Source organism: Schistocerca gregaria, chromosome 9 (assembly GCF_023897955.1).
Source record: "Schistocerca gregaria isolate iqSchGreg1 chromosome 9, iqSchGreg1.2, whole genome shotgun sequence".
In the NCBI taxonomy this organism is placed as follows: Eukaryota; Metazoa; Arthropoda; class Insecta; order Orthoptera; family Acrididae; genus Schistocerca; species Schistocerca gregaria.
Genome location: NC_064928.1, coordinates 250,173,553 through 250,198,771, shown reverse-complemented (window position 1 = coordinate 250,198,771; position 25,219 = coordinate 250,173,553). Strand labels below are relative to the sequence as shown.

Here is a 25,219-nt window from a genome sequence, read left to right as displayed (position 1 = left end):
TTTCAGTGTTTCCGTGTGATATTGTGTGTTTGTGTGTGGTTTCTGTCTTCTGTAGAAAGGTGCGTTGACTTGCGTGTTATAGTGGGGGTAAGGAAGGAGTGAGGGTCCAGCTGTGGTCGATGTGTGTAAAGGATGACAAGACATTCGAAAATAAACTAAGGTTGTTGTATTGCACATACTGAAGGTTTTTTTTTCTGATATGGCTGGCACTGAAGAAGTGAGGAATAATATAAATGTTGCACAAATGTATAAACTGACAGTAAAACCTCGTTGTATTTCCGAGTCAATTGTATTCCTTGTAAACAGTGCAGTGACATCGGCAGAGTCTCCAGATGTGAGCGTGTACTTTGATCCTCCGAGAAAGGGATACAAACAAAAATGGAAATCTACAGAATTTGATGATTTTTTTTAACAAAAATTTATTGTGCAGAAGTGTAATTGGTTACTGCAGCAGAGGAGAGCATTTGACGGATAGAAAAATACAGGGTGATCTCTGTGAAATAATTCTGTTCTTTGGCTTCACCGTTTATTTGGTTTTTGGCTCAGAAAGTGTAATGACGGACAAAATTTTTTAATGGTACACAGACATTGGAGCAGCAAGGTCAAACTTTTTGTGTAGAATGCACGTATCACGTATTGTGTGTTGAGGACAACTGCCTCGTAGTATTCTTCAGTAAAACTTGGGTTTCACAAAACCATACAAACAAATATCTTTCACTCTACTGCAATAGAAATAGTGGGCTGAAAATATGTACAGTGAGACCTACTTGTGTAAGGCATATATTGGCAATTTGGGTGCTGGATGCAGTGACGAAGGGTCTGTAATAGCTGCAAATAAAAAAATTTTTAAACAAATTGGAAAACAGAATATTCTCGGTCTGTTTAGGTGAGCTGTTGGAACTAAAGTTCTGGTGGCATCATACGACTACTCACATGCTATTGCACATGGAATCTCTTGTAAATAAAATGCACTTTTGGGTGACACAATACAATACACATGTTACCAAAATTAATTTTACAGTTTTCTTAATAACTTTCTCACTGAAAGTTTCTATTAGGGCCAACAGAATGCAAAGTCATCAGCAACAACATTTTTCATTACACAGGTGGAAAAGTTTCAAACTTCTTACATTATTTTATTCTGACTCACAATACTTTTTTGTTTTCACAGTAAAATATATATCATGTGCATCTAGAAACATTGAGAATGTTCCTATATTTTTTTAATCCAAATATGTCAGTGATTTTTCACATGTTGAAGTAAAAAATTATTTTTCTCCAAAATTTTGTGTGACGTTAGTTTTTATTTCCTTTCATATCAGGGAAATAAATCTGTAAAATTGTAGACTAAAAATAGAAATGTCTAATTTTTTCAGGATGTTTTATTAACATTTGAAATTATCACTAATTGGCACTGCTGTAAGATGGTGAGATGATCCTAAAGTGTCTATTTTGATGACAGCCCCTATAGTTCACTTGTGCCTGCATTTACTGACAGCCGCAATTCCTGCCAGTTCAAAACTGGTTGTCACTGATGAGATGTGACATTCTTCTTTGTTCCCTGTCAGTTAGGATCTTGTTCTGATGGTCCCAGTATGTGACTGGGAGTGATAGACCATTCGTCATACAAGGGTAGTTTGAACAGTTCTCAGAACGGAATAGAAAGGAACGACTTACTTCGGTGAAATATTTTTATTTTTCAATCTAGGCTTCCCATAAACTATTGCACTCGATCTGGTGATGTTCCTATGCCTCAATCCAATCTCAAATATTAGATTCCTCCTGCTCTGCAAAATATCCATCATCTTCAGCTGTCCGTTTTTTATTCAAAGAGAATCTCTGTCCACTGAGGTAAATTTTTAGCTTGAGGAAGAGATGGAAGCCTGATGCAGCTAAATCAGGCAAAAAAAAAACTGGTTGTGGCAACAATTCGTGTCTTAGTTCACATATTTTTGCCATGGCTGTGATACTTGTGTGTGGGTGCATTGTCACTATGAAATATCACTTTCTCTATTGTATTTCTTCTTGTGTATCTTCCATTGTAGTCAGTCGCTGAGATTTGTGTAGTATTGTTCTGCAATTATTTGACAAATGGGAGAATAATGTATTGGGCGAATGCCTTTCACATTCCAGAAAACAGAAAACATTACAGAACACAGCATGTTGTTATCAATGGAGAGACGTCTACAGACGTCAAAGTAACTTCTGGTGTGCCACAGGGGAGTGTTATGGGACCATTGCTTTTCACAATATATATATAAATGACCTAGTAGATAGTGTCGGAAGTTCCATGCGGCTATTCGCGGATGATGCTGTAGTATACAGAGAAGTTGAAGCATTAGAAAATTGTAGTGAAATGCAGGAAGATGTGCAGCGGAGAGGCACTTGGTGCAGGGAGTGGCAACTGACCCTTAACATAGACACATGTAATGTATTGCGAATACATAGAAAGAAGGATCCTTTGTTGTATGATTCGATGATAGCAGAACAAACACTGGTAGCAGTTACTTCTGTAAAATATCTGGGAGTATGCGTGCGGAACGATTTGAAGTGGAATGATCATATAAAATTAATTGTTGGTAAGGTGGGTACCAGGTTGAGATTCATTGGGAGAGTCCTTAGAAAATGTAGTCCATCAACAAAGGAGGTGGCTTACAAAACACTCGTTCGACCTATACTTGAGTATTGCTCATCAGTGTGGAATCCGTACCAGATCGGGCTGACGGAGGAGATAGAGAATATCCGAAGAAGAGCAGCACTTTTCGTCACAGGGTTATTTGGTAACCGTGATAGCGTTACGGAGATGTTTAACCAACTCAAGTGGCAAACTCAACAAGAGAGGCGCTCTGCATCGCGGTGTAGCTTGCTCACCAGGCTTCGAGAGGGTGCGTTTCTGGATGAGGTTTCGAATATATTGCTTCCCCCTACTTATACCTCCCGAGGAGATCACGAATGTAAAATTAGATAGATTAGAGCGCACACGGAGGCTTTCAGAAGGTCGTTCTTCCCGCGAACCATACGAGACTGGAACAGGAAAGAGAGGTAATGACAGTGGCATGTAAAGTGCCCTCCGCCACACACCGTTGGGTGACTTGCGGAGTATAAATGTAGATGTAGATGTAAAACTGATGCCTTGACCTTTGTGGCCAACTATATTGCATTTGCTTTCCTTGCTGACAGTTAATTGACATAATTCCACTGTTTTGAGTGGTATAGCAGTGGACCCATGTTTCACGTGCAGTTACTAACCAGTGCAAAAAATCTTATCAGTTGCTCTGAAAACAAGTGAAACATTGTTCGGACATTTCAATTCTGATCCATTTTTGAGCCTGGACTCTTACAGAGTCACGGCATCTGTCTCGCAGTTATTTTTGTCGTGTCCGATTTCACCCTAAAAATGTAACAAGTGCATTCAGGTGCCATCCCTGCATCTTTGGCAGTTCCTTGCAGTTTCAGTCAGTTACCTTCTGTGATCATTTTATGCAATTTTGCAGAAATATTAGAGGTAGTGGCACCACACTGCAGATCACCATCCGACTCGTCCCTCTATTCTGCAGCAGTCAAATGAGGAGCAGCAGAGTGCCCCATAGTGTTCTGGAAATCAGCACAAATTTCCTTCATTTTCATACTTTCTTTATGAACTACATAATCTCTCTTCGAGTCTCGGATTTTTGCCGTCTTCAGAAATCACTACACGGGACGCCAACACCATAGATCTCTTATCGACAGCACTAGTGCCGCACATGTTTATTTGTAAATTACAAAATATTATTACTGGGGTACATTGTAACCCTACCATCGACATCCGGTGGTGATTCTGCAATTTTCAAACCACCCCTGTCGATGTATCGAACAGCCTGCATTGATACTGACAGATCGAACCACTCGATTCACATTGTAATGACAGGAACATCCAAATACTATGGCTCCTTCCTGCCATTCTGTCATGTACCCAAAGTGCCAGTGCTGGAGGGCAAGATGACTGTCTGGTGCCAGTCTTACACCGTCTACGGTGCTCCTTAGCGACCACTATGTTCTTTTAAGGTGTGAACAATTTTTTTTCTCGTGTGCTTATATCTTACATAAAACGACTCATGCATTTTATATCTGCTTTATATATCTAGTACGCTGCAGTTCATAAGCTTTCACTTGGAACTGATTCACAACACAAATAATTTCATATAATACAAGTAATTTCACAGAGGTCTTGTTGTTGTTGTTGTGGTCTTCAGTCCTGAGACTGGTTTGATGCACCTCTCCATGCCACTCTATCCTGTGCAAGCTTCTTCATCTCCCAGTACCTACTGCAACCTACATCCTTCTGAATCTGCTTAGTGTATTCATCTCTTGGTCTCCCTCTACGATTTTTACCCTCCGTGCTGCCCTCCAGTACTAAATTGGTGATCCCTTGATGCCTCAGAACATATCCTACCAACCGATCCCTTCTTCTAGTCAAGTTGTGCCACAAAATCCTCTTCTCACCAATTCTATTCAGTACCTCCTCATTAGTTATATGATCTACCCATCTAATCTTCAGCATTTTTCTGTAGCACCACCATTCGAAAGCTTCTATTCTCTTCTCGTCTAAACTATTTATCGTCCACGTTTCACTTCCATACATGGCTCCACTCCATACAAATACTTTCAGAAACGACTTCCTAACACTTAAATCAATACTCGATGTTAACAAATTTCTCTTCTTCAGAAACGCTTTTTTTGCCATTGCCAGTCTACATTTTATATCTTCTCTGCTTCGAGCACCATCAGTTATTTTGCTCCCCAAATAGCAAAACTCCTCTACTACTTTAAGTGTCTCATTTCCTAATCTAATTTGCTCAGCATCACCCAACTTAATTCATCAACATTCCATTATCCTCATTTTGCTTTTGTTGATGTTCATCTTATACCCTCGTTTCAAGACACTGTCCATTCCGTTCAACTGCTCTTCCAAGTCCTTTGCTGTTTCTGACAGAATTACAATGTCATCCGCGAACTTCAAAAGTTTTTATTTCTTCTCCATGAATTTTAATACCTACTCTGAACTTTTCTTTCATTTCCTCATATACAGATTGTATCGCATCAGGGAGAGGCTACAACCCTGTCTCACTCCCTTCCCAACCACTACTTCCCTTTTATGTCCCTCGACTCTTACAATTGCCATCTGGTTTCTGTACAAATTGTAAATTGCCTTTCACTCCCTGTATTTTACCCCTGCCACCTTCAGCATTTGAAAGAGAGTATTCCAGTCAACATTGTCAAAAGCTTTCTCCAAGTCTACAAAAGTTAGAAACGTAGGTTTGCCTTTCCTTAATCTTTCTTCTAAGATAGGTCAGATAGACAGTATTGCCTCATGTGTTCCAACATTTCTATGGAATCCAAACTGATCTTCCCCGAGGTCGGCTTCTACCAGTTTTTCCATTTGTCTGTAAAGAATTCGCGTTAGTATTTTGCAGCTGTGACTTATTAAACTGATAGTTCGGTAATTTTCACATTTGTCAACACCTGCTTTCTTTGGAATTGTAATTATTATATTCTTCTTGAAGTCTGAGGGAATTTCGCCTATCTCATACGTCTTGCCCACCAGATGGTAGAGTTTTGTCATGACTGGCTCTCCCAAGGCTGTCAGTAGTTCTAATGGAATGTTGTATACTCCCGAGGCCTTGTTTCGGCTTAGGTCTTTCAGTGCTCTGTCAAACTCTTCCCATTTCATCTTCATCTACATCCTCTTCTATTTCCATAATATTGTCCTCAAGAACATCGCCCCTGTATAGACCCTCTATATACTCCTTCCACCTTTCTGCTTTCCCTTCTTTGCTTAGAACTGGGTTTCCATCTGAGCTCTTGATATTCATGCAAGTGGTTCTCTTTTCTCCAAAGATCTCTTTAATTTTCCTGTAGGCAGTGTCTATCTTACCCCTCATGAGATAAGCCTCTACATCCTTACATTTGTCCTCTACCCATCCCTGCTTAGCCATTTTGCACTTCCTGTCGATCTCATTTTTCAGACGTTTGTATTCCTTTTTTGCCTGCTTCACTTGCTGCATTTTTGTATTTTCTCCTTTCATCAATTAAATTCAGTATCTCTTCTGTTACCCAAGGATTTCCACTAGCCCTCGTCTTTTTACCTACTTGATCCTGTGCTGCCTTCACTATTTCATTCCTCAAAGTTACCCATTCTTCTTCTGCTGTATTTCTTTCCCCCATTCCTGTCAATTGTTCCCTTATGCTCTCCCTGAAATTCTGTACAACCTCTGGTTCTTTCAGTTTATCCAGGTCTCATCTCCTTAAATTCCCACCTTTTTGCAGTTTCTTCAGTTTTAATCTACAGTTCATAACCAATAGATTGTGGTCAGAGTCCACATCTGCCCCTGGAAATTTCTTACAATTTAAAACCTGGTTCCTAAATCTCTGCCTTTCCATTATATAATCTATCTGAAACCTTTTAGTATCTCCAGGATTATTCCATGTAAACAACCTTCTTTCATGATTCTTGAACCAAGTGTTAGCTATGATTAAGTTATGTTCTGTGCATATTTCTACCAGGCGGCTTCCTCTTTCATTTCTTAGCCCCAATCCATATTCACCTACTATGTTTCCTTCTCTCCCTTTTCCTACACTCGAATTCCAGTCACCCATTACTATTAAGTTTTCGTCTCCCTTCACTATCTGAACAATTTCTTTTATTTCATCGTACATTTCTTCAATTTCTTCATCATGTGCAGAGCTAGTTGGCGTATAAACTTGTACTACTGTAGTAGGTGTGGGCTTCGTATCTAACTTGGCCACAATAATGCGTTCACTGTGCTGTTTGTAGTAGCTTACCCGCACTCCTATTTTTTATTCATTATTAAACCTACTCCTGTATTACCCCTATTTGATTTTGTATTTATAACCCTGTTTCACCTGACCAAAAGTCTTGTTCCTCCTGCCACCAAACTTCACTAATTCACACTATATCTAACTTTAACCTATCCATTTCCCTTTTTAAATTTTCTGACTTACCTGCTGATTAAGGGATCTGACATTCCACGCTCCTATCCTTAGAATGCCAGTTTTCTTTCTCCTGATAAAGATGTCCTCCTGAGTAGACCCCTCCCGGAGATCCAAATGGGGGACTATTTTACCTCCGGAATATTTTTCACAGGAGGACGCCATCATCATTTAATCATACAGTTGAATTGAATTGAATTGAATTGAATTTTATTTGATCCTGTAAGATTACATTGTGTACAGTAAATGTATGTGTAATATAGGAAATGTCAAAGAATTAACATTCATTATCACTTATTTTTCTACACCTTTAGCTTACAGTTTTACATCATTGATAAAGAGTAACAATATATATAAATTTAATGGCATAAGTACTCTGCAACGCTGTAAAACTCTTTTTCAATGAGATAGTCTTTAAGTTTCTTTGGAAAGTCATTATGAAGTACACTATCTTGCAGGGTTTTATTCAGACTTCTTAGTAGTCTGATACCAGAGTACTGGGGTCCTTTTTCTAGCATTGCTAGTCGGTGCGGTATGCTCCGTACTTCATTCTTCCTTCTTGTATTGTGGGTGTGTACACAAGCATTTGTAATCCAGTCCTCACTACCTTTTGTGATGTACATTATTGTTTTGTATATATACAACGATGAAAAAGTTAAGATACCTAAATTCTTGAAACAGTTTCTGCATGTTTCAGAGGTCTTTCTTCTTAAAATGGTCCTAATTTTTTTTTTTTTTTTTTTGTGTGTGTGTGTGTGTGTGTGTGTGTGTGTGTGTGTGTGTGTGTGTGTGTGTGTGTGTGTGTAATGTGAACACTCGTTTTGTCTCTTGTTTGTTTGAGTTTCCCCACACAGTCACTCCATACTGTAAGTATGGTTCGAAAAGTCCATGATACATTGTACACAGAAGGTTCTTGTCTGAATACTGTGATAGCTGCATCATTAAGAAAATGACAGAGCTCAGTTTCTTACAGACATTATTAATGTTTTTTTTTCCATTTCAGTTCAGCCACATGCCCTCGGGAAAAATTACAGCTGTAGTTTCCCCTTGCTTTCAGTTGTTCGCAGTACCACAACAGCAAGGCCATTTTGGTTAGTGTTACAAGGCCAGATCCGTACTGTTGCCCCTGCAACTACTGAAAAGGCTGCTGCCCCTCTTCAGGAACCACATGTTTGTCTGGCCTCTCAATAGATACCCCTCCTTTGTGGTTGCACTTATGGTACGGCTATCTGTGTCGTTGAGGCACGCAAGCCTCCCCACCAACGGCAAGGTCCATGGTTCATGGGGGGACTGAGGTCTTCATATACTGAAATTACCCTCCCAACCTCGTCCAGGAACAGATCTCCTATGCCTTGTCTCTCCAGTGACCACAACCTCCCTCTGGAGGAGCACTCGTCTTGTGGCTCAGTACTGTCCGTGACTCGGACAACTTAATCAAATCTCCACCAGAATTTTGACTACCTCTCCTTGTGCCCTGAAATGAGGAGTGTCCTACCCACTATTGTTCCCACTATCTGCCCCACCCCTTCCATATCAGTGTTCCAGCACCAACCAGACTGCACAATACCCATCTCTGTCCCTACTGCTGAGTGAGGTGGCACAATGGTTAGCACACTGGACTCGCATTCGGAGCACGACGGGTCAATCCCGCATTCGGCCGTCCTGATTTAGGTTTTCCACGATTTCCGTAAATAGCTTGAGGTCTTCATATACTGAAATTACCCTCCCAACCTCGTCCAGGAACAGATCTCCTTTGCCTTGTCTCTCCTGTGACCACAACCTCCCTCTGGAGGAGCACTCGTCTTGTGGCTCAGTACTGTCCGTGACTCGGACAACTTAATCAAATCTCCACCAGAATTTTGACTACCTCTCCTTGTGCCCTGAAATGAGGAGTGTCCTACCCACTATTGTTCCCACTATCTGCCCCACCCCTTCCATATCAGTGTTCCAGCACCAACCAGACTGCACAATACCCATCTCTGTCCCTACTGCTGAGTGAGGTGGCACAATGGTTAGCACACTGGACTCGCATTTGGAGCACGACGAGTCAATCCCGCATTCGGCCGTCCTGATTTAGGTTTTCCACGATTTCCGTAAATAGCTTCAGGCGAGTGCCGCAATGGTTCCTTTGACCGGGCACGGCAGACTTACTTCCCCATCCTTTCCTTAATCTGATGAAACCGAAGACCTCATTGTTTGGTTTCTTCCCCCAAGTCAACCAACCATTCTGTCCCTACTGCACCCCTGCTCCCAATTCTTTGTTCCATGGCTCATATCCTTGCATACAATAGACCTCGTTGTGAAACCTGTCTCATACCTCCTCCCACCAGCACCTACTCTACTCCAGTCCTGTCATAGGCATCTCCTATTCCATTAAAGGCAGGGCTACCTGTGAAAGCAGCTATGTGATTTACAAACTAAGCTGCAACCGTTGTACCATGTGGTATGACAATTAAGTAGATGTCTGTTGGTGCTAATGATCACTCACAAACGGGCAGTGAGGGACAGCTGGACCATTCAAGTTGCTGAATGTGCTGCACAACATGATCTACTTCACTTTGACAATTGCTTCATAGCCTTTGCCACCTGGATCCTTCTTGCTGACACCAGCTTTTCTGAATTGTGCTGGTGGGACCCGCCCTAAAACCTGTTCGTTGTTCCTGCAACCCCCCTGGCTTCAACCTTCGCTATTCTCTGTTCTCCACCTACCTATCCCCTTCCCAGCTCACACATCAGCACTGCACATGCCTCCATTCCACCAATGCACGCACTATTCTCTTCCACTTCTCCACTTCTCTCCTCTGCCTTTTCTGCTCCCACTTCCCTCCTCTCCCCCACCTATCACAGCATCCCAACTCTACACCTAGCACAGCCCTATCCTGTCCCCACCACCTCGCTTTACATTCTCACAGGCAGCACAGTATCTTCTCCCACTTCGTGCCTCCTCCATATCCCCACCACCCAGGACTGCTGCTCATGTCAGACGTTTCAGTCTGCAGTCAGGCCACAGCAGCCAGAGACAGTGATCGTGTGTGTGGGTGGGTGGGAGGGTGGGAGGGAGGGAGTGTGTGTGTGTGTGTGTGTGTGTATGTGTGTGTTCTTTCTATTTCTGAAGAAGGCCTTGTGGCCGAAAGCTGAAATGTGTAGTAGTTTTCTCAGTGTGTCTGTCTGCAACTCAATGCCTCATCTATGTGGCAAGTAGCAAAGCGTGATTTTCATTATATTGTTGTAATTTTGTTTTATACATGACATCTTCATGAAATACTTTTTAGAAATATAAAGATTTTTCTGACAAAAAATATTTTAATTTTGTGCTCAAATTGCTGCCTTACGTATGACAAGAAAATTTAGGAGAATTTTAAATGAAGTCAAACCGATAAATGGCTATGCTCTATAATTTTGTTGAAAGCAGTTCTTTTGTCATAGTGCTGTTATCATGTCCACTAATGCATTTATTTCTTCATTTTTTTGGGCCACAAAAGGTATAATAAATTTTTAAAAAGAATAAGAAATTCATGTCTAACTTGTGTATGAGTTTTATTGCCATGTTCTGTAAGACCAATTTTCAATTTAAATGTATGTTCACAAACAGCCCTATAATTCAGTCCCAGAGTTAAGAATAGCAAAAATTGTCCCAAAATATAAATTTGTAATATTTGGCTGAGAACTACCTTTGGTGAGTGAGAAGCTGCAGGCTGCTACCAAGTTTAGCTGTATTCAGAATAATTGTGGCTTATGTGCTAAAGATATCATCCTTCTGTGCACCAAAAAATATACAGTTAAGGGTTTTTGTTTGCCAATATACTGCACCCAAATGTTTACTTGTCTGATCCTGCTCAAACTAGACCTGTAAGTATGTAAATATATTGTGAATTATATTATTTTTGTTGCTCTTGAATTATAATGTCACGGTATGTACAATATCCTTGTAAAAGTAATCTATGAATGAATAAAACTACTGCTACAACTACAACTACAACTACTACTACTACTACTACTACTACTACTACTGTACATTGATTTGGTCAGGACAGTCAATTGTAAATATCACGAGCTTGTTAATTATTGAAAGTATTTGAAGTCCATCTCAAACAACTAAAAATGTGTACTTTTGTCACCAGATGTCTTTCTTTTCATTGATATAAAACATCATCTGTTGTCTCTAATGAAATGGATGGCTTGATTTCTAGATAATTCATTATGTAAAACGTTGCTCATAGTATTTTATGTCTGATTTTCATTCACATCTGGAAGTATCAACGCACTGCTAGGGGAAACAATGTCACCAGTGCGTCACATCAACATGTCCAAAAATCATCTTCAGTCTGCAATGTGGACATAATGTCTACAGCTGTCATTTTGCAATGTAACGATCCTTGACTTAGTAAGTACTGCTTGTGCAACAGTTGCGTCTGTCACTGTCTGTCCACATTTCAGTACCTTTACACACTACCACCCCCCCCCCCCCCCTTCCCACCCTAATGCTCACTTTACCTTGCTTACAACTCATAACAAAAAGGGTGAACTACAGAAAGAAGAGATGAGAGGGAAGAAAATTTGTTCCAATGAAGAGATGCACCAGGTGACACACGAGGTGTTTGAGCATACAGACACTAGAATTTTTTTCCCAGAGGAATCTTCTGACTTCTTGTAAAATAGAGGAGGTATCTTGAATGTCAGGGAGACTGTCTCAAAAAAGTTATTCACATATGTTCCATTTTTGTTCAGTAAATCACACACAAAGAAAAAAATGTCATTTATTTCTACAGAAAGTAATACTGGTCAGAAACCAAAAGAAAAGTTTGTAGTTATATATACAGAAACCAATACTCAAAACAAAGATTCCAAGACTTACCAAGCGGGAAAGCGCCGGCAGACAGGCACAATGAACAAAACACACAAACACACACACAGAATTACTAGCTTTCGCAACCGATGGTTGCTTCTTCAGGAAGGAGAGGGAAAGACGAAAGGATGTGGGTTTTAAGGGAGAGGGTAAGGAGTCATTCCAATCCCGGGAGCAGAAAGACTTCCCTTAGGGGAAAAAAAGGACAGGTGTACACTCACACACACACACACACACACACACACACACACACACACACACACACACACACAGACACACACACACAGACACACATATCCATCCGCACATACACAGACACAAGCAGACATATTTAAAGGCAAAGAGTAAGGGCAGAGATGTCAGTCGAGGCGGAAGTACAGAGGCAAAGAAGTTGTTGAAAGACAGGTGAGGTATGAGCGGCGGCAACTTGAAATTAGCGGAGGTTGAGGCCTGGCGGATATCGAGAAGAGAGGATATACTGAAGGGCAAGTTCCCATCTCCGGAGTTCGGATAGGTTGGTGTTGGTGGGAAGTATCCAGATAACTCAGACGGTGTAACACTGTGCCAAGATGTGCTGGCCGTGCATCAAGGCATGTTTAGCCACAGGGTGATCCTCATTACCAACAAACACTGTCTGCCTGTGTCCATTCATGCGAATGGACAGTTTGTTGCTGGTCATTCCCACATAGAAAGCGTCACAGTGCAGGCAGGTCAGTTGGTAAATCACGTGGGTGCTTTCACACGTGGCTCTCCCTTTGATCGTGTACACCTTCCGGGTTACAGGACTGGAGTAGGTGGTGGTGGGAGGGTGCATAGCACAGGATTTACACCGGGGGAGGTTGCAACGGTAGGAGCCAGAGGGTAGGGAAGGTGGTTTGGGGACTTCATAGGGATGAACCAAGAGGTTACGAAGGTTAGGTGGATGGCGGAAAGACACTCTTGGTGGAGTGGGGAGGATTTCATGAAGGATGGATCTCATTTCGGGGCAGGATTTTAGGAAGTCGTATCCCTGCTGGAGATCCACGTTCAAGGTCTGATCCAGTCCTGGGAAGTATTCTGTCACAAGTGGGGCACTTTTGGGGTTCTTCTGTGAGAGGTTCTGGGTTTGAGGGGATGAGGAAGTGGCTCTAGTTATCTGCTTCTGTACCAGGTTGGGAGGGTAGTTGCGGGATGCGAAAGCTGTTTTCAGGTTGTTGGTGTAATGGTTGAGGGATTCAGGACTGGAGCAGATTCGTTTGCCATGAAGGCCTAGGCTGTAGGGAAGGGACTGTTTGATATGGAATGGGTGGCAGTTGTCATAATGGAGGTACTGTTGCTTGTTGGTGGGTTTGATGTGGACGGATGTGTGAAGCTGGCCATTGGACAGATGGAGGTCAACGTCTAGGAAAGTGGCATGGGATTTGGAGTAGGACCAGGTGAATCTGATGGAACCAAAGGAGTTGAGGTTGGAGAGGAAATTCTGGAGTTGTTCTTCACTGTGAGTCCAGATCATGAAGATGTCATCAATATATCTGTACCAAACTTTGGGTTGGCAGGCTTGGGTAACCAAGAAGGCTTCCTCTAAGCGACCCATAAATAGGTTGGCATACGAGGGGGCCATCCTGGTACCCATGGCTGTTCCCTTTAATTGTTGGTATGTCTGGCCTTCAAAAGTGAAGAAGTTGTGGGTCAGGATGAAGCTGGCTAAGGTGACGAGGAAAGAGGTTTTAGGTAGGGTGGCAGGTGATCGGCGTGAAAGGAAGTGCTCCATTGCAGCGAGGCCCTGGACGTGCGGGATATTCGTGTATAGGGAAGTGGCATCAATGGTTACAAGGATGGTTTCCGGGGGTAACAGACTGGGTACGGATTCCAGGCGTTCGAGAAAGTGGTTGGTGTCTTTGATGAAGGATGGGAGACTGCATGTAATGGGTTGAAGGTGTTGATCTACGTAGGCTGGGATACGTTCTGTGGGGGCTTGGTAACCAGCTACAATGGGGCGGCCAGGATGTTTGGGTTTGTGAATTTTATTAAGTAGGTAGAAGGTAGGAGTGCGAGGTGTCGGTTTGGGTCAGGAGTTTGATGGAGTCAGGTGAAAGGTTTTGTAGGGGGCCTAAGGTTCTGAGGATTCCTTGAAGCTCCGCCTGGACATCAGGAATGGGATTACCTTGGCAAACTTTGTATGTAGAGTTGTCTGAAAGCTGACGCAGTCCCTCAGCCACATACTCCCGACGATCAAGTACCACGGTCGTGGAACCCTTGTCAGCCGGAAGAATGATGATGGATTGGTCAGCTTTCAGATCACGGATAGCCTGGGCTTCGGCTGTGGTGATGTTGGGAGTAGGATTAAGGTTTTTCAAGAAAGATTGAGAGGCAAGGCTGGAAGTGAGAAATTCCTGGAAGGTTTGGAGAGGGTGATTTTGAGGAAGAGGAGGTGGGTCCCGCTGTGATGGAGGACAGAACTGTTGCAGGCAGGGTTCAATTTGGATAGTGTCCTGGGGAGTTGGATCATTAGGAGTGGGATCAGGATTATTTTTCTTCGTGGCAAAGTGATATTTCCAGCAGAGACTACGACTGTAGGACAGTAAATCCTTCAACCCATTACATGCAGTCGAACGCCTTGAATCCGTACCCAGTCTGTTACCCCCGGAAACCATCCTTGTAACCATTGATGCCACTTCCCTATACACGAATATCCTGCACGTCCAGGGCCTCGCTGCAATGGAGCACTTCCTTTCACGCCGATCACCTGCCACCCTACCTAAAACCTCTTTCCTCGTCACCTTAGCCAGCTTCATCCTGACCCACAACTTCTTCACTTTTGAAGGCCAGACATACCAACAATTAAAGGGAACAGCCATGGGTACCAGGATGGCCCCCTCGTATGCCAACCTATTTATGGGTTGCTTAGAGGAAGCCTTCTTGGTTACCCAAGCCTGCCAACCCAAAGTTTGGTATAGATTTATTGATGACATCTTCATGATCTGGACTCACAGTGAAGAACAACTCCAGAATTTCCTCTCCAACCTCAACTCCTTTGGTTCCATCAGATTCACCTGGTCCTACTCCAAATCCCATGCCACTTTCCTAGACGTTGACCTCCATCTGTCCAATGGCCAGCTTCACACATCCGTCCACATCAAACCCACCAACAAGCAACAGTACCTCCATTATGACAGCTGCCACCCATTCCATATCAAACGGTCCCTTCCCTACAGCCTAGGCCTTCGTGGCAAACGAATCTGCTCCAGTCCTGAATCCCTCGACCATTACACCAACAACCTGAAAACAGCTTTCGCATCCCGCAACTACCCTCCCAACCTGGTACAGAAGCAGATAACCAGAGCCACTTCCTCATCCTCTCAAACTCAGAACCTCTCCCAGAAGAACCCCAAAAGTGCCCCACTTGTGACAGAATACTTCCCAGGACTGGATCAGACCTTGAATGTGGCTCTCCAGCAGGGATACGACTTCCTAAAATCCTGCCCCGAAATGAGATCCATCCTTCTTGAAATCCTCCCCACTCCACCAAGAGTGTCTTTCCGCCATCCACCTAACCTTCGTAACCTCTTGGTTCATCCCTATGAAGTCCCCAAACCACCTTCCCTAACCTCTGGCTCCTACCGTTGCAACCTCCCCCGGTGTAAATCCTGTGCTATGCACCCTCCCACCACCACCTACTCCAGTCCTGTAACCCGGAAGGTGTACACGATCAAAGGGAGAGCCACGTGTGAAAGCACCCACGTGATTTACCAACTGACCTGCCTGCACTGTGACGCTTTCTATGTGGGAATGACCAGCAACAAACTGTCCATTCGCATGAATGGACACAGGCAGACAGTGTTTGTTGGTAATGAGGATCACCCTGTGGCTAAACATGCCTTGATGCACGGCCAGCACATCTTGGCACAGTGTTACACCGTCCGAGTTATCTGGATACTTCCCACCAACACCAACCTATCCGAACTCCGGAGATGGGAACTTGCCCTTCAGTATATCCTCTCTTCTCGATATCCGCCAGGCCTCAACCTCCGCTAATTTCAAGTTGCCGCCGCTCATACCTCACCTGTCTTTCAACAACTTCTTTGCCTCTGTACTTCCGCCTCGACTGACATCTCTGCCCTTACTCTTTGCCTTTAAATAAGTCTGCTTGTGTCTGTGTATGTGCGGATGGATATGTGTGTCTGTGTGTGTGTGTGTGTGTGTGTGTGTGTGTGTGTGTGTGAGTGTACACCTGTCCTTTTTTTCCCCTAAGGGAAGTCTTTCTGCTCCCGGGATTGGAATGACTCCTTACCCTCTCCCTTAAAACCCACATCCTTTCGTCTTTCCCTCTCCTTCCTGAAGAAGCAACCATCGGTTGCGAAAGCTAGTAATTCTGTGTGTGTGTTTGTGTGTTTTGTTCATTGTGCCTGTCTGCCGGCGCTTTCCCGCTTGGTAAGTCTTGGAATCTTTGTTTTTAATATATTTTTCCCATGTGGAAGTTTCTTTCTATTTTATTTACGAAACCGATACTCATTGAGACATGGACTGTTTCACTTGTGACAGATAATGTGTAGTGTTTGGTGGTGTAGGCAGGATTCAGAAGAGATGGCATGTTGTATTGCCACAAAACGTGTGGGCAGGTGCATATCCTAGAGCAGCTGTGGGAACGAGGCATCGACATCACTAGTATCGATGCATTTGCGGGAATTCTTTGTGACAGACTCGTAGGACCAAATAGATTAACAGATGAAGTGTTTCACTATTTTCTGCACAATGAATAACCGGTGCTATTGGAGAGCAGTACCCTTGTAGAAAGACAGCAACTGGGGCACCAGCCCCACTTCTTACATGTTGTTTGCAGTTTCTCACAGCTGAGGAGGTCTGGTAGCATGGTCGTCGCCCCTCTGCCCCCTCCCCTTCTCGCCACTGCCCCTTTTATACAGACAACAGTCTTCAAAATTGTGCTGAAGGTTGTTAGCAAGCTAAATATTTACACTTTGAATGTTTGGCTGTGTTCTTTTGTAATGTTTTCCAGAAATTGCCATCAGAACATTTTACATATTGTATACAAAAACTGCATTTTATTAACGAGATTATATTTTCCTGGATTTACCACTATTGATATGACTGAATATGAGTCTTCAGAATACTTGGGGTAATGAACTTTTCTACTGCAGTTCATTATATTACTTCAAATGGTGTTCTGTGATAATTAATATACAGTAAAACTGGGCAGCTTTGTGGCATTTTTAGCACTGTTTAACATAACATTACACAGATATGTACTGCAACATTTAATTTCCACATATATGGAATGTTATAACATTTAACCTTTAAATTCAATCTCAGTGAAGTTCTGCTATACGATAAGGTATTTCAAACATCGAATATTAAATGTCACAAAGTTTCTCTCTAGCTCAGCATAACTTTGTGATGTGAAGTCTGAGATGAGGGAAGTGGAGTTAAATTCATCAGTCTCGAAGATGGCCTCCTTTAGGGTCTTTTAGCTTTGTTGCCTGTTTGTGCTATTTTATGAGTTTTGTTTTACCCACACACAGAAAAATGTTAATCACAAAGTTTGCGAATTTGGCTAGATTTCGTTTTATAACGTTCTTAAAATCCAAAAAATTCTAGACTTATCATCATTGATACAAAATAAAAATGGAAGAAAGACTAAACTGCATTAAGCAATGTAATTAAACAAAACTCTCTCACATGTATTTATGCATCTGTTGTGGAACCAGCTCACAACATTTACATTTAACAAAGTGCCCTCTAAGCGAGGTAGTTTTTTTAACAAGTTCATCAGAATGAAAAATAAAAAATAAAAAAAGATCACAATACTTTAAATACAATGTTCTGAGCATCGCTGCTGCATTTAGAAACAAATTTATAATGTAAGATAAAACTGTCTTTTAGTGAACTATTCACAAACATCCCTAATTTCTTTAATGAGGCTTGTTTTCTATAGTTTTCACACTTCTTTCTGCAGGTATGTGTGCTGTTGCAAAGTTACCCCTATAATCTCCAAAAATAACTTTTTTTGCTTTCCAATGGGTGTAGAAAATTTTTATAAATTTCAGCTCGTACACAATGGTTCGCACATATCACTTATTTATACCAATTTACCTTCAGGTAGTAGCTTTCGTTACTCATAGCAGCATTGTGGAGAAACACACTGCAGCAAAGGTAAATGTTGAAAACACACTGTGGCAGAAGTATTTGTCGAATGTTGACCCGAGTTACAGTATACAAGAATAAAAAACTGGAACAATTTTAATAAACATTTTTGGAAAAGTGATTAAAATTTATTTTAATTTTTTGTTTTTAAAATTCAGTCTTAATCACACCAGGTATGTTACAAGAACATAGTGATATCACAGCAGCTGATAAGAGTGCTCCACCTACCGTCTTCGAAGGATGCCATGGGTCTGATGTTGGTCAAGTGATATGACCGAAACCGGTCGCCTATGTTCTTGTAACATACGTGGTGTGATTAAGACTGAATTTTAAAAACAAAAAAATTTTAAAAAGCTGGAACGCACTGTTGTCACAAAGTAATACCTTTCTCACAATACTGCCCATTTTTATGGTATTATGACAGGAAAAAACATAATTGTTAATATACAACGACTTAATAAAAGTGACAGCACATCACGTGCTTCAGTAGAAGCCTGTATCAGCTACTCCTATATGAAAATCTAGGGCTGTTATATTACAACTACCCAAGTGAAAGTGAGGCACTTCCTAGTTTTAGGAAATATAGCACCTTCCCTGGTGGATAGTGTGGGGATGGTTAAAAAGAAACTGCAAGTCAGTCATTTTTTATGTATATAGTTTACCCGTTTGTCGTGTTTATTTTGCTCAAGATTTTACACGGTCACATTACTCTTACATGGACATGCACAATGTTACAGCATTTTTGGAAGTATGCGCTATGCACCCCCTTGACGTGGTGAAGACGTGTTTGCAGCTGCAGCACTCACCGGTAGCCGGATCCACACCCAAGGGCGTAGCCCAGTACTACTACACAGGAGTTGTCAACTGTGTTCGGACTGTCTACCGCCAGGAGAGCTTCCTCTCGCTGTGGAAGGGAGTCATCCCTCCCATACTCATTGAGACTCCGAGGAGAGCAATGAATGTGAGTCACTCAATTTGCTTCTGAGGTAATCTCTTCATAGTATAGTCACTGCACTGTAGTTTTATATAAATTTTCCTCTTATTTTGTATGTTTTCTTTCATAAGTATGTATAATAATTTTGTTTCAACCAAAATTGTTGTCAATAATAACTACTAAACTGATCTTCAGAAAAACATTAGGACCCATCCTTTCAAATCAACTCCACACAAGTGGGTAATGGCTGGTGTGTGGTGCATGTTTCAAATAACGAAGTTCCCACACCACACCCTGTATAACCAGTTCATAAATGTAGAGCAAGGCAACATTTAGTATAATGAGGAGATTACTTTTAAGTAGGTGGCACGACATTCTTTGCTTTGCATTGTGCATATTTATAATGATGATATTTGAAGCATTAATGGTTGGGACATATTGTTCAAGCTGCCTCAAAATATAGTTCTGGGTATATTATTATTCAGTCAAAGTAGCGGTGATATACTGCTTTGCTTATATTTGTGCTGGTTGCATTGTATAATATCATCAGTGCAAATGCCAGGCTGTTTCATATATTTGCAGGGTCTGAATGTGTGAGCTCCATGACATGTTTATGTCCAGTTGCATTCCTAGGAATTTCCTGCAAATCCTGATCTTTGTAATGAATTCGAACATCATTTAACTTTCTTTGTTTTGTTTGAAACTGCATAACTGATCTTTTTCTGTTTTAATTTTAAACCATCCAGGTTAAATCAGTTGTCTAATTTTTTGTCGTATTTGTGACAGTTTGAGGAATTTAGTTAGCACCGGCACTTTCAATGGTACAGATGTATCACTGCAAGTAGAACTGAGTGACAGCCATTATTCAGCAGTAGATCATTTAAGTAAAATACTAACAAAATGGAGCCTTAGGTTGAATTTTGGGAATTTCCTGTGAAATAGTTTTTCCAATCCAAAGCATAATTGCCTCAATCTGATGTTATAACAACTCTTTTCTTCAACTAATAATGACAGAAATCTAAGGAGGCATGTGTTAGATTTCTAGATATGTGCAAGGACATCTAATTTTGGCAGGATACATGCAGATACTATTTAAAAATGTGTAGCAGGCTGGCTATGTCATGGTGGTTAAAGGTCATAGCACACAAATACTGCAGAGCAACTTCAATATGTCAAGCAGAGACTTGGAATCATATGGGGCACTAGTGTACAGACAGCCTATCCATCCCATGTATCCCTTTGTTTTTAAATGTTGCAGATATTGTTCAGTGACACATGTTGTTTTCCCAAATTTCAAATCTTTTTTTTCCGCTCATAACAGTATTTAATTAATTTGGTACTTGTGTCTGTTACAGGTATGCTTATTTGCTTGTAATTGATAAATTTCTGTTCTTTCTTATAATTTACTACTGACATAGTGTAATGCATATCACTAATCTGAACTACTTATCTCATATTACAGTTTCTTCTCTTTGAAAACTATGAGCAGCACCTCTTGTTTGGGGCTGAAACAGCAAAACCATTGGTAAGTATAATGTGTTGTAGATTGATCCTGTTTTATACTACTTTTATTAACAATGTGTGTATAAAAGAAATGTGGATCTGTAAATAATGGAAGGAGTAAAAAATAAGACTATTTCTTGTATTTGTAGTTGTAGACCACTCCGACTCACCATGTTGTTGAGACAGACTAGTCTACAAGTACAGTAAATGAGATTGAAATTATTGCAAAACTTTCCCTCAGAGCTAGAACCTGATCTAGTCAGCTCATAAAACTGTTGGGTATATTGACAACATCCTCAGATGTCCTACGAACTTTGTTGTCAACAATCAAACACAGTTCGAAAATAACAGTAATATTCATAAATATAATACTAGAATGAGTAATGACATACACTATCCTTCCCTCAGCATTAGGGTAGTGCAGAAATAAATGAATTCAACCATAAAAAATATTTGACCCCATATCCATTTGATGTAAAAAATTCGACAGATAATAAAATGAACTTCAAATACAAACTGAAATTGTGTATACTTGACAAATACAAATTGAAATTGTGTTTGCTTGATACGTACAATCCAAAGTTGTGTATGCTTGACAACTACTTCTACGCCATGGAAGAACTTCTCAATGAGTAATAATATGGTGTATGAATCTATTGTGTGTGTGTGTGGGGGGGGGGGGGGGGGGGGGTGTGCCAATAATAAAGGTGTTTCAAAAAGAATGACAGTAAATATAAAACATTGGGATGTACCAGAAAGGAAGAGTGTGTTGGAATGGGCATGGTCTAGAGTTTCAGAAAATAAGCATGTCAGTCAATGAATTGTCTCAGTTAGCAGTGAGTCAGAAGTGAGATGATATCTGCTCAACAGAAAGTGTTTTGTGTGCTGCATTTTGCAAAGACTGAGTCATTGATTTTGGTCCAGAGTGCTTTTCATTCATGTTTTAGCACTGATCTACCTGTCCCAAAAAATCTGTCATTGGCATTGCCACTTTGAAGAGACAGGGTGCTTGTATGAAGGTAAGAGTCTAGGTCATCTCGCACTCGGTGGAAGAATTCGGCAAATGTTTAAGCGAGGTCCAAAAGTCTGCTTGCCACACAAACAGAGAATTGACAATGCCTCATACGACTGTGAATTGTTAAGACATCATTTGGTCTGTAAACCATACAGACTACAGTTAGTGCAAACTATTTGGCTTGATGATGAAAGGAAATACATTGACTTCAGTAGTGCTCTGCTCAGGGTGTATACGACCTGGGAGATCCGGAAAAAACCCGGGAATTTTTTCATCCGGGAGAAATCCTGGAATTTTTATTGTTTTAGTTTTCAGTTAAATTTTTGTAACTTTGACTGGTAAGAACCAAAACTCTACCAAAAAATATTACTGTATCTCACTACTGAATAATAATATTGGAGCAATAAAACATGAACGAGAGGAAAAAAAACTAAAATAAAACTTAAGTTGCAAAGGAAATGCACCATATATAACTACAAAACTCAGTGCTCATACAATCGTCTGCCAGCAGCAAATTGTGTCAAAGGCTTTAGGAACACTGTGCAGTGCTTCATAACAATGACTTGCTTCCGATGAGTGTGATGTCACAACTGCAGTAGCGTTTGAGTAGTTGCGAGCGAGCTCTTGCACATGTACTGTAGCGTCACATATGAGTTAGTATCTTCTCCCGTTTCTACCTACAGAAGTGCGGCAGTTAGCTGTATAAGCAATAGCAGCAAGCAGCCAATACTACTCGGAAAAATTTTACTGGCGCATCTAAGCTGCCAGATTCACGCATGGTCAACAGGCCTGGCTCTAGGGGTCAGGGGACAAACAGGGGTATCTACCCTGGGCGGCAATTTCAGGGGAGGGGAGGGGGTGGGGGGGGGCAGGGGAGCAAATTCATATTCTTGAGGAAAAAGACCTTGTTTCACACAACACCTAGCATCCAGCGCACATTGGTCTGTCGATTATTCATATGATTTCGAAACACATCCCTGTTGGATTTTGAACATTTTTGAACAAATTCTAAGTTGGTCCTGAATGAATCGTAAGTTTATTTTTGAATGTGTGCATAGTGTATGTGATGTCCCTGCTATTGGAATTCCTGTGGCATCTACAGAAAAACTTTCCTGCAGACAAAAGGGGACGGGGCTATATGAGTTGAGCGGAATAAAGCCAAACGGGTGAAAGCCAATGTGGTTGACTGGGTTTGAAAATGATTAGCATTGTTATAATTACTAACAAAATCCATAGATTCAGACTACCAGAGTGGAAATAAACGATTAACAGGAGTGACAAGCAAAAAATATCACATATTATCTTCTTGGTGTATCTAAGAAAATGAAATTTTGACAGAAAATATTTGGCCAGACCGCTACACTAGTGAAGGGCCATTTGTACAGTCCCTGGCTAGCAGCTGCTAAAGTTCTATTCTGGGAGTAGCACAGAAAACACGTTGTACGAACATGTAATAACTCCTAACCGAAGAATAAATGCGGGATAACTAAACTGGTGATTGTAACAGGGTTAGTGAAGGTAACCGGAGAATACGTTCTGACACTGGCAGGAATAGTTACAGAATTATTGATGAGAAGATTGTTTATTAGAAAGAGGATGGAGGAACAATATGACAATTCCAAATTTATATAAAAATTTTGTACTACTGCTTTTCGATCTCATTCTTCAGAAGATAGAGCATGTGAATGAAATGTGAAACTATTTCCTAATATAAAACTTTTTGCTTGTAGTAGGCGTGATAGGCATCTGATATTGGTACTTCGTGAATTGAGTCGCGTTATAAAAGTGGCCATTTGTGCCAAAACAGTCTCGTTTATTTGCTGTGTGATACAATTGCTGCAATATTAGGCAGGCTTGTTTCATTTTATTTAGCAGACAGTGAGAAAATACATGTAATCAGATTGAGAAACCACACCAGTCTTGGATACTATTGCTTTAACAGCTTTTTCAATATTTAGTAGATCCTTTCCCAGAAAGTAAAGCACGCCATGTAAAGCTATAGCAAGATTAGAGAGAAAAAAATGCTATGAATTAAGGATGGAAGAAATGTGTACTGTCTTGTTTGTCTCTTGTCTGTACTGATTTTTATGTATCTTCTATTTAATTTGATGTCTCACAAAACAGCAAGTGATTAGATAATAGGCAATACAGAGTGCAAAGTTTCTGAAGAGTTCTTGTTCTCTCGGTTCCACTTAACCCCATCCGCTATTAATTGCGAGTTGGGAGCAATAGCGGCACCACAGGGCATTTACTGTAGTTTGATGGCACCCATTACAAAATATTGCACATTTGAGTTCCACAGACTGAAATAAAGTGACGTGCGATAGAAGACTGCTGTGTGAAGAGGCGTGGCACTGTACTTTGACACACTTAAGGCCAAATTACATGTCTTACATTTCCTCTAACATATATGTATTACATATATGTCTTACGTATCAGACTCTAAAGAAAGATGTGCGTTACGAAATAAGCATATTTTTGAACAGTCAATTTTTTTTCTTTTAAATTTTGGCGACCTACCTCAAACGCTCGAGGAAAGGGGGGTGCCACTATCTAGTATTGCCCTGGTTCGGAAATGATGTAGATCCGGGACTGATCCAAAAAGCAGTCGGAGTCGTAGTGCGGAGGTGAGTAGTCTCCATGTGACCTGTGTTTACGTTTAGTGATTTTGCTGTTTCCTCTTCGTTTATGCTGTCACGTCAAATGAAAACGAAACAGATTTCTATGGCTGGGAGCTATCAGGTAAATTAAAATACATTCACGTAATTACGCAAGGCCCCCCATGAACCATGGACCTTGCCGTTGGTGGGGAGGCTTGCGTGCCTCAGCGATACAGATGGCCGTACCGTAGGTGCAACCACAACGGAGGTGTATCTGTTGAGAGGCCAGACAAACGTGTGGTTCCTGAAGAGGGGCAGCAGCCTTTTCAGTAGTTGCAGGGGCAACAGTCTGGATGATTGACTGATCTGGCCTTGCAACATTAACCAAAACGGCCTTGCTGTGCTGGTACTGCGAACGGCTGAAAGCAAGGGGAAACTACAGCCGTAATTTTTCCCGAGGACATGCAGCTTTACTGTATGATTAAATGATGATGGCATCCTCTTGGGTAAAATATTCCGGAGGTAAAATAGTCCCCCATTCGGATCTCTGAGCGGGGACTACTCAGGAGGATGTCGTTATCAGGAGAAAGAAAACTGGCGTTCTACGGATCGGAGCGTGGAATGTCAGATTCCTTAATCGGGCAGGTAGGTTAGAAAATTTAAAAAGAGAAATGGATAGGTTAAAGTTAGATATAGTGAGAATTAGTGAAGTTCGGTGGCAGGAGGAACAAGTCTTCTGGTCAGGTGACTACAGGGTTATAAACACAAAATCAAATAGGGGTAATGCAGGAGTAGGTTTAATAATGAATAGGAAAATAGGAATGCGGGTAAGCTACTTCAAACAGCATACTGAACGCATTATTGTGGCCAAGATAGATACGAAGCCCACACCTACTACAGTAGTACAAGTTTATATGCCAACTAGCTCTGCAGATGATGAAGAAATTGAAGAAATGTACGATGAAATAAAAGAAATTGTTCAGATAGTGAAGGGAGACGAAAATTTAATAGTAATGGGTGACTGGAATTCGGCAGTAGGAAAAGGGAGAGAAGGAAACATAGTAGGTGAATATGGATTGGGGCTAAGAAATGAAAGAGGAAGCCGCCTAGTAGAATTTTGCACAGAGCACAACTTAATCATAGCTAACACTTGGTTTAAGAATCATGAAAGAAGGTTGTATACGTGGAAGAAC

At 41.3% G+C, this 25,219-nt stretch overlaps 1 protein-coding gene across 9 annotated transcripts in view; it reads left to right on the top strand.

Annotated features, from left to right (window-relative positions):
* LOC126292068 (mitochondrial 2-oxodicarboxylate carrier-like) overlaps positions 1-25,219 on the top strand; it is a 108,244-nt gene that overhangs the window by 37,465 nt on the left and 45,560 nt on the right. For all 9 annotated transcript variants that reach the window (XM_049985878.1, XM_049985876.1, XM_049985874.1 and 6 more), the window contains 2 exons: positions 18,712-18,935; positions 20,371-20,433. In XM_049985878.1, the coding sequence (XP_049841835.1) occupies positions 18,712-18,935; positions 20,371-20,433 (287 nt within the window). The remainder of the gene's footprint in view (positions 1-18,711; positions 18,936-20,370; positions 20,434-25,219) is intronic.